The sequence below is a fragment of the Trichogramma pretiosum genome, unplaced genomic scaffold, assembly GCF_000599845.2.
Source record: "Trichogramma pretiosum strain Unisexual culture from Peru unplaced genomic scaffold, Tpre_2.0 scaffold19, whole genome shotgun sequence".
Classification (NCBI taxonomy): Eukaryota; Metazoa; Arthropoda; class Insecta; order Hymenoptera; family Trichogrammatidae; genus Trichogramma; species Trichogramma pretiosum.
In genome coordinates this window covers 882,077-896,716 of record NW_019641707.1, presented here as the reverse complement: position 1 = coordinate 896,716, position 14,640 = coordinate 882,077, and the positions used below count along the sequence as shown (strand labels likewise).

The following is a 14,640-nucleotide window of genomic DNA, read 5'->3' as shown; positions in this document are numbered from 1 at the left end:
GGATGAATGTGTTAGCGCGCGAGCTCAAGAGTCCAAACGCACACACAGACATACGTACATTCAGAATAACAGATTATAATAGAAGAAGGAATGCAGCGTGTGATCACGACTTTGGTCGAGCATGGCAAAACTCGTATGCATGCGACGACTGGACCTCCGCGCATATCTTTAAATGAGTCGACTGTCTCCGAGCCGTTGTGGATATTAATGTGCGTTTGCGCGGCCTATAGCATAATTATAAATGTCTCGAAGGTATACGTGAGCAGTTCGGACCTAATACCAGTCATACATGCAATATCACATTTGGATTTGGAACGTGCGGTATAATAGCCAACGCGATGGCGCGCCGCGGCCGAGAGTCCGGCTGGCAACGGCATATCAGCTACACAGAGTAGTTCCCCACCCGGTATTTTCTTTCTCCTCTAAATGTGCACCGCCATGGCGCACAATGTGCCATGTGAGCGACACAATACGTGCAGTCATGGTGTCTGTCTCTTTATACTTGTGTATCTGTACGTAAGTATGTCTGTGTGTGTGTGGCCTGCAGCAGCTATACATACGTAAGCGCGCGCATTGAGAAAAGAGAGGCCGCCGCCGCCTGCATAGCACGTTCCCCCGCTGAGACTCGAGCCAGCTTTATACGTATAGCTCTCTTTCATATATTGCGCAATTTTTCGCGTCGAGCTGCAAAAAGTCCTGCCACAGTGTGTGTATATCGTACGCTTATAGATATCGCCGTCCGATCGAGCTTCCAAGTACTACTATAGGCCACTTATACTACTGTATACGCCAAGCACAGAGCATATACATTGTATATGGGTCAAAATAATACTTTTTTACAAAACCGTGCGCACGTATGTCACCGATCTTGACGCGCTTTTGGTATGTTATAGTACATGGTAAAAAGGTCCCAAAAAAAAATTTTTAGACCCCCTCCCCCCTCCTACCCCCCACTTCCGGTATAAACGTCCATTTTCGATCTATATTTTTTCTGAGGACATGAAGCAAGTAAAAAATCTGAAAAAATTCATAAAAATACTTTTCCACAATCCAAACAACCTTGAATTTTTTCAGATTTTTTGAGTGCTTCAGGCCTTCAGATAAAATCATTGAAAATTTCAAAAATCGAGATACGGCGGTATGAGCCGATGTAGTACTCGGAAATTTTTTCAGTTATTTTTCGCATTAAAAAACATAACCTCAATTTTTTTCAGATTTTTTCAGATTACCTAACGCACCTTTTGAAGCCAAAAACCGATTTTTTTGACGAAAATAATTTTTTTAGGACAGTACGGAGCCTCGAAAAATCTGAAAAAAATTTTTTCTTGTTTTTTTCATCAAAATACGTAATCTCAAATTTTTTCAGATTTTTTAATTGAAGGCGATAGCTTCTAGGGCCGAAAAATGCTATTTTTAACAAAAAATGGTTCCTAGAACCCGATGGTTCCGGTGAAAAAATTTGAAAATATTTTTTTTGAATTCCTTGTCAAATTTTAATAAATTTTGACCGTTTCAAAAGTTCGATTGAAGCTTCCTAGCTCATTTTAGAGCAGGACAAAGATTAGTGCAAAATATCTGAAGACGTTTCTGAAGACATTAAGGAATGATAAAACTCGTTTGATGCTCTAAAATGAGCTAGGAAGCTTCAATCGAACTTTTGAAACGGTCAAAATTTATTAAAATTTGACAAGGAATTCAAAAAAAATATTTTCAAATTTTTTCACCGGAACCATCGGGTTCTAGGAACCATTTTTTGTTAAAAATAGCATTTTTCGGCCCTAGAAGCTATCGCCTTCAATTAAAAAATCTGAAAAAATTTGAGATTACGTATTTTGATGAAAAAAACAAGAAAAAATTTTTTTCAGATTTTTCGAGGCTCCGTACTGTCCTAAAAAAATTATTTTCGTCAAAAAAATCGGTTTTTGGCTTCAAAAGGTGCGTTAGGTAATCTGAAAAAATCTGAAAAAAATTGAGGTTATGTTTTTTAATGCGAAAAATAACTGAAAAAATTTCCGAGTACTACATCGGCTCATACCGCCGTATCTCGATTTTTGAAATTTTCAATGATTTTATCTGAAGGCCTGAAGCACTCAAAAAATCTGAAAAAATTCAAGGTTGTTTGGATTGTGGAAAAGTATTTTTATGAATTTTTTCAGATTTTTTACTTGCTTCATGTCCTCAGAAAAAATATAGATCGAAAATGGACGTTTATACCGGAAGTGGGGGGCAGGAGGGGGGAGGGGGTCTAAAAATTTTTTTTTGGGACCTTTTTACCATGTACTATAACATACCAAAAGCGCGTCAAGATCGGTGACATACGTGCGCACGGTTTTGTAAAAAAGTATTATTTTGACCCATATATATACGCGCGAAAGTGCAGGAGCCGTGTGCGCAGCGCTCATAATACGTTATAATATCCTCCCGCTGCAGTCGCATGAGGATTATTACATTATTATAATGCATTATATATTGTGTGTCATATTATGTATAGGATAAAGACAGTTCGGAGCTGCGGTAAAGCTTGCGCACGACCACGACGACAGCGACAAGTAATAATATGTTTATATTTCTCCGATAATGTACACATTACATATTGTTTTTCACCTGGGTGCAATCTCGTGTATACGTGCATACAAGCGAACGAGTATCAAGTTCATTATAAACCGAGAGTGAAACCGATCTCCGGTCTCCAATCAGAATCACGTATTCCGATACGTTTATGTCTATGTATAGCTCAATACACCGTATATATACGTATGTATACTCGCGCGCGTGCTTGCGATAGGATACATGCATACATATGCACACACACAAGTGGAGAAGCGATGATAATCGCTGGAATTTTCGCGGAAACTTTTACGCTCGCGTCGATATGCAGTGCAAATGAATTACCCAGGGGGTGGGAGGAGGGAAATCCGGATGTGCGGCATCCGATATCTCGTCTGTATCGTACCCTTATGTATCAATACACGCGGGCATGTGTGTAAGTACATATATACAAGTAGAGATTCGTTATAATATATGCTTTACATCGTCGCTGTCTGACTACCAGCAGCAGCAGCAGCAGTAGCCGATCCGCTTTCAAATGAGAAATCCAATGGGAAATCAATCAAATGCCATCGATTCCGTCTCTTCGTCTATCCTATCCCGGCACGAGAGAGAGAGAGAGACGGACAGAGAAAACTAGCTATACTACGTATCGTCGATCAAAAAAAAAAACCAAACTTACGCGGCTGTATGTATGCTATTTATACCTGTGTAGTGTGTGTATATAAGGTGTACGTCGTTATCCAAAATCCTATTTGGAGCTATTCGCGTTGTCGTCGCCGTTATAACTTATGCCGTATAATATTACCTGCTGTTGGCTGCTGCTGTTGCCGCGGCAAGTATACGTTAATTGAGGTTCGTGTTTCGGGAAGGATTTAATACGCCGATAATGCACTTTTCTCTCTCTCTCTTTCTCTCCTCTCTCACTCTTCCTCTCGTTTGCTCTCGCGCGGCAACGAGACTGTCTCATTTTATAACGCTCGCGCGCAGAGTAGAAAATATTTAAGTATATCCCGAGCCGTGTACACGAGATATTTACGATCGCAATTTTTCGGGTCCCGCGTTCGCAAAGCAAAACAATATAATAATGTGTCGCAGCAGCTGAGAAGCAACTTTAAATGAGAACCCACACACGTGATCAGAGGGAGGAGAGGGAGAGGGAGAGAGAGCGCCCCATTATTAAGAAAGTAAAAGTCACTAAGCTAAAGTGTCATAAACCGCGCATGTTATTATAAATGCGCAACGGCAGCAGCAGCAACGCCAAATGCGTCATTATTATTTTTTTTATCCACCGACCGGTAATCGGTCAAAATCGTTTCATTTTCTTTTCATCTCTTCGTATTTGTAATGCAGCCCATGTGCAGGATGAAGCAATTTAAATTATATTGATCGTATACGTATATACCGCACACGTCACGATCGAAATCGGAGCTTTCGACGCTCGGATCGTTTTAATGTATGCTCCGGAGTCGCGCGTATATATAATTAATTGAAATTTACAATTAATTAAAAATCGTTGAAGCGCGTTAAAGACGCGTGTAATGAGTTACGGGAGGCGCGACAAAAGTGTGTGTGTGCATGCATGATGCATAAAATGTAAACGATTCTCTCTCGCGCGGACGGACAATTAAGCGTATAATAAGGAGATCGATGGAATAAAAAAGTCGTTCGCTCGTATATATTTTTGGCTGGACGGACGGAAAAATTTATTAAGCGCTAATACGAGGCCAGCAGCAACAGCAGCAGCTATGGGACGTAAATCGCGGAAAGAAGAAGAAAGTTTCGCGCGCTGCATTTAAGCGTAGCAGCAGCGGCGGATCGGTATATACAGATTTCGAGCGAATGTCAATGCCACAGCTACGTATGTGTGCACGTATGCTCGGGGAAGACGCGAGAAAAGTCCTTTATTTGCATACGTGTACATACGGATCGTCCGAATCTCTCGCGGCTTGCGCCAAAACACATACACTTATATCCGAACGAATTAAAAAGCCCAAAGAAAGTCGTGGTCGAAAAAACCGCGCGCGCTTACACACACATTGGATGCGATGATCGTTCAATCTCGCGTGTGCACACATTACGAATGTGTATCCGTGTGGTAATTTCGACGCGTGGTTAACGTAGAAAATAGAGAGTAGCAACCGATTTTTCGGATCTACGACGACGATGTACGTACGCGGATGAAAGTTTGAATTCGAGTGAGGTTCACTGACATGCGCCAGCAGCACATTGCGATGAAGATGAAAAAGAAACGAAAAAAAAAAATCGCCACCGCGACGCAAAGTGCACATTTAGATCGGCGGTGCTTAATGGACGTATGCGTCACACGGAGATTAGAAATAACTCGGATACGGGGAGTGACTCTATACGTATGCACGAATAACAAAAAACGGAAAAAAGGTCGGATAAAATTCATATACGTATGTGAACAGGATATCGTAGAGTTGCAAGACCGAAAATTCGAGCTTTAATTCGAGCGTATGGAAAAATCTCGAAACGGTACATATATTCTAAAAATAAACTTCTTGGAACGTATAACGCAGGTTTATAATCGTTATAATACCTCTCGTCGGCGCGCCGCGACGAAAAAAGAGGGACAAAAATTCCGGACCATGCTCGCGCGCGCCCGCGTGGAAGGGTCATTATATGCACAGATACACACGCGTGCTCTTGCCTCGTTAAAGTGCATATAATATACGTGTATTAAGCTCGATTGTTGTCGTATTACATGCATGTATAACCCTTTTACGTATTTTCCATTGTAAAAGGCCCTCTCCTGCGCCACTTGTATAATAATCTCGCGCGCCGTACGGCATTCGTGATATATATTGAACATTTTATGTGTACGTATGTAACGTACCAAAAAAAAAAACAAACCCCACAAAAGAGCTCGCCCCCCAAAAAACTTCTAAAAATAAAAGTCCCGCTTACGTGTATAATAATGCAAGAAAAGAAATTATTTTTTGACCGATATATCGCGTGCTCTCGTTATATTATATACGCGTGTATGTACGTGAGGCCAGTGCGGCAAAGCTCGCGCGACTGCGTCTGCGTCTGCCGTGCTTTCACTTTTATAATAATAAAAAGCTAAAAATTTTTGCATCAAATAAGAGAGGAAAAAAGTTTAAGGAAAAAAAAGAAGCAGAAGGAGCTGCTGCTACTGCTCACGAGAGAGAGACGTACACGCGTGACGCGCTCGCGTGCGCGCCAGTGTATAGATATATATAGGTATATGTATAAGCATAATAATATAATAATATAATATAATGTGTGTAACGCATGTGCTCTCACTTTACAAATAATCGCGCTTGCGAGCGCGCGAAACAAAAATTTTCGTGAGAGAATTGGTTATTAGCGCGCGGCGGGCGAGTCTCTCTCTCTCTCGTTCTGCACACTCTCGCTCTCCGCAGTCGGTGTGTGTCTCTTTATGCTACTTCTGAAACGTATTATACTTACGCGCGAGCGCGAAATTGGGCTAAAAAATAAAACGAGCTCACGAGCAACGAGTATGTAGCTGGAAGTGGTCAGTAGTAGTAGCTTGCTGCGCTGCTGCAGTTCAACTTTAGACGCGCAGAGACGCAGCAGCAGCAGCTATAAGGAAAAAAATTGCCGAGTGGTATAAAGATAATAATAACAACAACAACGATAAATAGCTTCATCCGAAGAATACCATTATACATTTTGCCGCGAAAATGCACTTCGACATGCACGCCACAAAGTGCAGTTTTGAGCGGTTCACGCGCGCGCACGTGGCGCGGCTTCGGCGTTTTTTTTCTTTGTGTTTTCACTTTTTTCATGCGGTCTTTGTTGCATACGTTATTTTAAGTGTGTGCATGTGTGTGCTGATCGTCCTGCGAATATATATCCTATATAGAGATAGCGCGAGCCAAAGCAAAAGCAGCAGCAGCGGCGGCAAAAAGTATCGAAACGCAACCAACGGTGAAAGTTATTTGAAGACTCGTGTACGTACGTCTCTCTCTCTCGCGCTCTATATGTACATGCAGTTATACGCGTCTACGTACTATATACGCGTGTCGTTAAATCTGCACTTTTTTTTACATATATGCTACATACTTGCGAGCACACATCGAAAGTGAGCTCGCGATGGCACTTTAATGCCAAGTCCCGTGCGACATTTATATGGAGCGAGAACAAAGAACGAAAATTATTTAATTTCTTTTTTTTTCTTTTTTTTTTGTGCACAAAGTCGAGAGATTGCAATTGGGCAGCTAGGCGAGCGTAATAATATGCAATAAGTGCAGTGGCCGCGGCAAATCTGCATTTAGATATTCTTTCTCCAGTCGCGCGATCAGCTGTCTAAGTCTTTCTCCATTGTAAAAGACACACAGGCTATTTCCTCAAAAATCTCTTGCATAAAGTAAGCTGCTCCCCAAAGCCGCGTATACATCGACGCGTTTATCGTTACGCGCTCCTATATAACAAAAAGGATAGCAATTTTATATATATTGTCGATATATAGGTATTGACCGCAGCGGCAGCAGTAGTGTGCAGCCTCGGCTCGTGCCTGCGCTCTGTGCACGATGTGCAATAAAAAAAGCCACAAAAGGAATCTGAAAGCGGGGAAAATATGCTTCGATTTACAACGTGACGCGCGCGTCTTACCTTTATGTGTGTTATATCGTGCTCACGCGCGCGGACATTTCTCGATTTTCGATCGAGCGTAAAATAAATAGTTATATATTATGCGAACACATCCGAAGCGCGGGGGGATGGCTTATGTAAAGTTACTCATTTCCTATTTCACACTATTATACAAATGCCGTTTATGTGTGTGTATGTAAGTATCGGCACGCGCACCACGGGTTTATAATACGTATATCGCAAAATGTATAATATACATTCTTGTATACGCTCCAATAGTGAGAGAGCAAAAAAGTTTGCCAATTGTGCGCCAACGACGACGACGACGACCACGACGTTTTTTCCGCCCGTAAAAGTCGAGCGCGCGCGTTATGTAAGCTCCGTGCTGCGCTGCGCTTTTCGCATCTCGAGCTGCGTCGCGATCAGCAGCACATGTGTGTGCGTCACTATATACACGCGGAGGTAATGTAACGCCTATATATATACTCCCGTGCTCTCTATAATATACAGCACGAGACGCGCGAGGAAAGTTAATAATTGCGCGCATAGGTCCTGTAACAAGGATATTATTTGCATATTTATACTTCTCGTTTGCAATTTTTTGTTCTCCTGTCGTCGATGCGACTTTTTTCCCTTCGGCCGTTATAATGGATAATAATATATAGGTGCCTGGTGATATATACGTACCTATATGCCAGCTGCACACAAGCTATTGCAGTCCTATAATACACTGCGTATATATCTATACGAGCAAGAGCTTAGCTCTTGCCGGAGCGAGTGAGAGAGAGAGAGAGAGATAATAAAAATGTTCGATCCAATTTGTAGGATACATTGTTCGAACGTGCGTCACGCGGCACATTTTATAGTTTGTCATTAGAGCAAAAAAATTCAGCCTAGCCGTTACATTCTCAGGCCTTATTTCAGCTGATATACACTCATACACACATACACATAGAAGTGCAGCAGCAGCGGCGTTGGCAAGTTAAGGAGAGTAGCTGCGCCGCTGCAGTTGTGTGCCGCCTCAATAGAGTGAATGCCTTGCGTAAAATCGGAGTAAAACCTTCATATATGCGCGCGCCTTTCGCTGTTCTCGCGCACTGCAGTACAGTACAACACACACACATATACACAAGAGAGTCTCATAATGGCGAGAACGTCAAGAGCTCTCTGCGCGGTGCGTGTGTATTATCTTGTGTGCGCGCACCGCACACATATACACATACTTAGATATAGGTACTCGTGTATAATACACGTGCTATGCAGCGAGAGGGAGAGTTACTAATACTACTACTACTACTGGTACTACTACTGATAGTTGCCGCGCTTGCTGCTGCCGCCGATTAAACACTCTTTTGCACCCGTGTGTGTATATGTACGTATAATATATGGCAAAACTCCACTTGTTGACTAATAATTCATAATTATTGTTTCAATATGTATGTATACGCGCTGGGGTATGCTATGCACGAGAGCCGCGAGCGGCCTTTGGAAAATATATAATTCATAAGCGTGTTAATCGATTGACGCGCGATATCTCCCCGCGGTTTATAATGCACACACACACATATACGTAAACATGCATAGAGTGTACGTGTATGTGCGTGTTGTATTAACGTGAAAGTTCACAGGATAATATAAGCAGCTATACACATATATGCTCTTTATTATTACGTTAAGAGCTACTGCTGCTGATGCTGTTGCTGCGAATTGTTTGTGTGCAATTAAAGCACAACCGATACTTACCACGCGTACTTGCGCTCGGATCGAGATGGATTTTTTTCTCCTTCCGCCTTTTCAGCATCTTCGGCAATAAAATAATAAGAAAAATAAAAAAACCATATTACACGCATTCGAAGCGTCGATGAAAGAGTCATTATTTTATATTGTCATGGAGTGACTGCGACCGTTTTGTCCAACGCGCGATCTTTTCCTTTCGAAAAAAAGGCGCTCGTACCCGCCGACGGAGTACGTAATTAACTTTTTTTTTCCTTCATTTTTTCGACTGACCTACAATTTGATAAAACGTCTAGATAAATGTGTACCTCGGCCAGATACACGTACGTGTGTCTGTGCGTGTATGTTTGCGGTGGACCTACGGTTCATATACCAGCGCAATAACAAACAGTATAATATCCAGCCGCACGTATACGGTATGCGCGTACTGTAAACTACATAATGACAAAAAAATGATATCTCGCGAGCGGCGGCATATATGGACCGCCCGCCTGTGTGTGTGTGTGTGTGTGTGTATTTTTCGACAGCATGTAGAAAGAAAGAGAACATTGGCCAGATTCATTTATAGTCGGCCAACTAGAGCGGGTCACAAAAAAGAGACGCGAAAAAAGGAGGAAAAAAACAAAAAATCAAAACAAAATCGCGAGCGAGATAAGCGCGAGCGCGCGTCTAAAATCTCGTACAACACGCGAGGGAGAAGAAAAAAAAATAAGAAAAAACAATTTAAGAAACGGCCAGTCGTATACGAAGTATTTTTCCAGCGTGAGAAAAGATTGGGTTGCAAAATTCGCAACGGCAGCAGCAGCAGCAGCACAATGTGTTTTTCGAACGTGCGCCGAGGGCCCCAAAATCGACGCACATATCAAGCCGGCGCGACGCTTGCGAATTTTTTTTCACAGTTCCATAAACGAGCTTGACTCGAACTAGACTGCTTGTAATGTTCTAGCTCATGCTCAGTGCGACTCGCGCATCGTAGAATAATTTTTTTAATTCTAATTTTTTCGTAATTAATTGATATAATACTGGATAACCACTCATTGGACATGAGATATATAATGTAATTTCTTCAATAATATAATCATAATGAATTGATGTTGCTGGGTTTACGTATGACTATACATTGAAACTTTACATCATAATGATTTGTAAATATTCGAAAAGACTGGAAAAGAGTAGTTTCGTACAGCCGATAGGTCTTCAATATAGGGTAGTGCAGCGCTACCTGCACACACGGCAAAACAACGCGATTTTCGGGCAACACACTGAGAGGTTATGCACGCCTCGCGCGAATTGAACGACGAGCCCACAGCTCGATCAGTGCTCAGTGCTCTGCGCCAGTTTTGAGTTTTTTCGTGTAAGTTGACTTGATCAGCACATCGTATCGTATATAGAAAGATTAATCATTGAAAAAAACTTCAAAGAAGAACGATGGAATCCGGTAGTTTATTTAATTTTACTGACAGGTACTTTTCATTTACGAAAGTTATAAATATATCATGAAAAAACAATTGATCTGATTGAGGTTATTTCAGAATCAAAGAGGAACCTGCTGATATGTCGCTTATCGGAAATGGTTGTGAAATGATTGATGAGAAACCCGATTTGAAAAACTTCCAGCTCTCACCATTTCCACGAGAAAATACAGTAAGATTTTTTATGTAACTGGTATTATAGTTGTTTTTTTATGGTGACTCTCATTTGTTGTGATATTTCAACAGAATCATAACCTACGTAAATGTGACGAAAATCAAGAAACTGAACTCGGTAAAGCAATGGAAATAGTTTTTGAATGTGAAGATTTCAAACCCAAAATAGATTTACCGTTAGTTAAACAAATTGTCAACTACTCTCCGAATCACTTGCAAAATTTGAAAGATAGCGATGTATGTAAAAGTCAAAAGATAATTAAAATGGAACACACACAGGAAGTGAAACAGGAAATTATTTGTGAAGTTACAGAGGAATCGAATTCAAATTTCAACTGTAAATTTATTGAACAAAATGAAAAAAGAAGAATTACTAAAAAGTTTAACAACAAAAATATGCTCCGAACACATATCGATAGAGTGCACGATAAAAAAAACCCCGCATGTAAAGTATGTGGAAAAAAATTTTCAAGTAAAAATTATTTAAAAGTCCACATTGATGGAGTGCATAAAAATGTCACCCACTCATGTGATAATTGTGGCAAAAAATTTACACAAAGAAGTAGTCTCAATTCCCACATAAATTCGAAACATAATGGTGTTTCCCAGGCTTGTGATATATGCGGCAAAAAATTTTCGTATAAATCTAGTCTGAAAACCCATATGGATTCGGTGCATAATGGTATTAACTACGCGTGTGACTTATGCGGAAAGAAATTTCCATTGAAGACTAATCTCAAGACCCACATTGATTCGGTGCATAATGGTACCAAACATAAATGTGATCAATGCGGCAAGAAATTTTCGCAAAAATCTAATCTGAAAACCCACATAAATTCAGTGCATGATGATAATAAATACGCCTGTGACTTATGCGAAAAGACATTTTCATTAAAGACTAATCTCAAGAACCACATTGATTCGGTGCATAATGGTACCAAACATAAATGTGATCAATGCGGCAAGAAATTTTCGCAAAAATCTAATCTGAAAACCCACATAAATTCAGTGCATGATGATAATAAATATGCCTGTGACTTATGCGAAAAGACATTTTCATTAAAGACTAATCTCAAGAACCACATTGACACGGTGCATAATGGTATCCAGCATTCATGTGATAAATGCGGCAAGAAATTTTCGCATAAATATAATCTGAAAACCCACATTGATTCGGTGCATAATGATATTAAATATGCGTGTAACTTATGCGAAAAGACATTTTCATCAAAGATTAATCTCAAGAACCACATTGACACGGTGCATAATGGTATCCAGCATTCATGTGATAAATGCGGCAAGAAATTTTCGCATAAATATAATCTGAAAACCCACATGGATTCGGTGCATAATGATATCAAATACTCGTGTGACTTATGCGAAAAGACATTTTCACGAAAATTTAATTTGAAGACCCACGTCAATAAGATGCACATAGGTGTTACCTGTACATGTGGCATATGTGGAAAAACATTCATACAGAAGAGTCAACTAAAAATCCACATTGATTCGATGCATCACTCACGCATTAAAGGGCACATCAAATTCAATGTAAAAGGTTTGGAAAAGCAATAGAAAAATTTCCATATATCATAATATTAATTTTCCTGAAAAGTTTTCTCATTCTACTATTTTTGTTATTATTATACATTTTCATGTAAAAAGAATGTCCAAGTTTATAAGAAATCAATAAATGTTTGAAGGAAATAAAACACATTCTTATAAATGTAAGTTACTGATATATCGATTCTTTTATAATTCCAGACCTAAATCCAGCAAACTTTGTTTCTCGATTTATTTACGTCTATGGAAAGTTAATCGCTTCAAAACTGTTTACGCTATTTCGTATACAAATTTTTTGGAAGAATAAAGTTTGGCGAACAAAATCAAAAAAGGTATATAAGTACCGATTATGCAATCCTGGGAGGAAACAAACATTACGGAAGCAAAAAGTGCGCATCTAGATGTCGGAGACTCGAGTGTTCAGTTGAACATAGATATAATACGACACGTGCTGTACGTAAATCGACGAAAATATATGTGTAATTGCGCGATCTTCGCCAGTAGCTGCTTTAGCTATTGTACATTTTAATCGCCCGTGTTTCTCCCTTTTATCTCTCTCTCTCTCTCTCTCTCTCGTTCTCTCTGTCCACTCCACGCAAGAAAAATATATAATCAATTTTAAAATAGAGACTTTAAAAAATTCGCGAGACACGCTATAATGTAAACACGCTCGCGTTGAATATTCATGTATAATTGCCCCGGATCAATTATCCAGTTATCCTCGCCTCTCCTTACGCGCGCCCGGCTTACTTATGCACACTAGCCGCCACCGCCGCCACAGTCCACACATTATATGTTATACCGGCTCTCTTGTAATGCCCATGTAGTACGCACTTGTGTATGTGTGTAGAGGTCAATCAAACCCCGAACTCTCGAAATGAGCCGCGCGCGATTTCCATCGAACACAACTTCTAATGTGCATATAATACTCGGTACTGTACATGTCCGCGCGCGCGCTCGATGAAGAAATATATTCTCGAAATCGTTAATACGAGGCGCAAACCGAAAATACAAACTGTTTTTTTCGTCGACGTTATGAGGGGTGCAGAGCGCGTATATTAAAATGTATGCTAATGGCCCGACAGATTACAAGCCGCCGTATTAACGCTTAATAGATGTTGTTTTTCGAGCTCGAGTCTCGGTACGCACGAGGCTTTTTTTTTACCGATCTCGCATTCGAACCTTATTATGCATGTGCGGTACCGCAGCGGCAAAGACCGATACGCATTGGCCAATAAGATATTACTTTTGCAGCGTGGCGTGTACAAATTGCCCAAGTGATCATATATTGTTGTTATTATATATATGATATTTGTGCGTACGTATATATATTGCTTGTATACGCACTCGTTGATCATACTATTCATTTTTTTCTGCGGGACGATCATTTCTGTTTGTATATAAATATGTTCTCAGCAGCAACAGCCGCTGCATAAACTTGCGTAATTTTAATAACGAGCGTATAGTTATTTATACAAGCCAATCTGTGCGTATGTGTGTGTCGGTTTGATTCGTGTAAATTATTGGCTCGATTAATGCCCGTCATGCAAATGATTTTCGATCTAATTACTGTTATTTGATGTAATGTCGTTATTAGAATCCGCGCTGATATTTTATTGAAAAATTTCGTCAACCCGGCGACTCGGTGACTCGATCGCTCGCCGGATGACATACTTTTAATCTCCAGGCCTGCATGTAATATAAGTATGTGTATATAAAAGCGCTCGTGATTGTATCCACTCGATACCTGCGAACGCGCGAGACTAATTATTATTTCGAATTTTTTTTTCCAATTTTTTCCTTTAATGAAGTCGATCGCATAGATATGTGCTGCCTGCTATATGAATGGCAACTTTTTTCCGGTTTTTCCCTTCGATCGATCGGTATACGTATAATACGTGTAGCACGACGCACGTGCGCGTGACGTGCGTACGTGTGGTTTGTGTGTGTGTTTTATCGTTACAAACTCGTATATTTGTAATACATAAAAACGCCGAGTGTCGAATCGGCAGCTCTCGATATCGCGCGGTCGCTAATTAATTTTTCCCCGTGCGCGCGCGCAGCTGCGGATTTCGTACCTTCGTTTTCTTTTTTTTATTGTAATCTTTTTTTTTAATGTTCTTTTCTTGCGATGTAATCGAATTTCACGGGGATTCACGCGAATTAAAAAACGTAAAATCGTCATACACGTATCTTAAAGTGCTCCGCGACCGCCGCCCATTCCGGAAGTGGAACGATCTGCGCGCGCGCGTCCTCAAGCGCGCCCGCTTACGAAGTCGCGGGAAAAAATCATAATTTTTTTGTATATAATATACAGCGTAAACAACGTGCGAAAGGAGTGAAATTTTCGCGTTCATTACGCGTGGATTCATAATGATTGAAAATGAGCCCACGCACAGTTACGCCTTACACAAACTCGTGCGCTATACGCACCCGATAATTGGACCAGTTTCGTTTGATATATCGCATTACCGTACGTGTGGTTATGCACGTTTGACTACGTTCACGAATTTTACGTGGTTTTTTTTTTAGGGGTTTGGTTTACAAA

The 14,640-nt window shown here is 40.5% G+C and overlaps 1 protein-coding gene across 1 annotated transcript; it reads left to right on the top strand.

The window, feature by feature from the left end:
• Nucleotides 1-10,216: 10,216 nt before the first annotated feature.
• LOC111694542 (zinc finger protein 227-like) lies at nt 10,217-12,104 on the top strand. The gene is made up of 3 exons (XM_023463108.1): nt 10,217-10,346; nt 10,416-10,527; nt 10,602-12,104. Exons 1-3 carry the CDS (start codon nt 10,312-10,314, stop codon nt 12,102-12,104), a joined length of 1,650 nt encoding a protein of 549 aa, XP_023318876.1. The 5' UTR covers nt 10,217-10,311.
• Nucleotides 12,105-14,640: the final 2,536 nt, after the last annotated feature.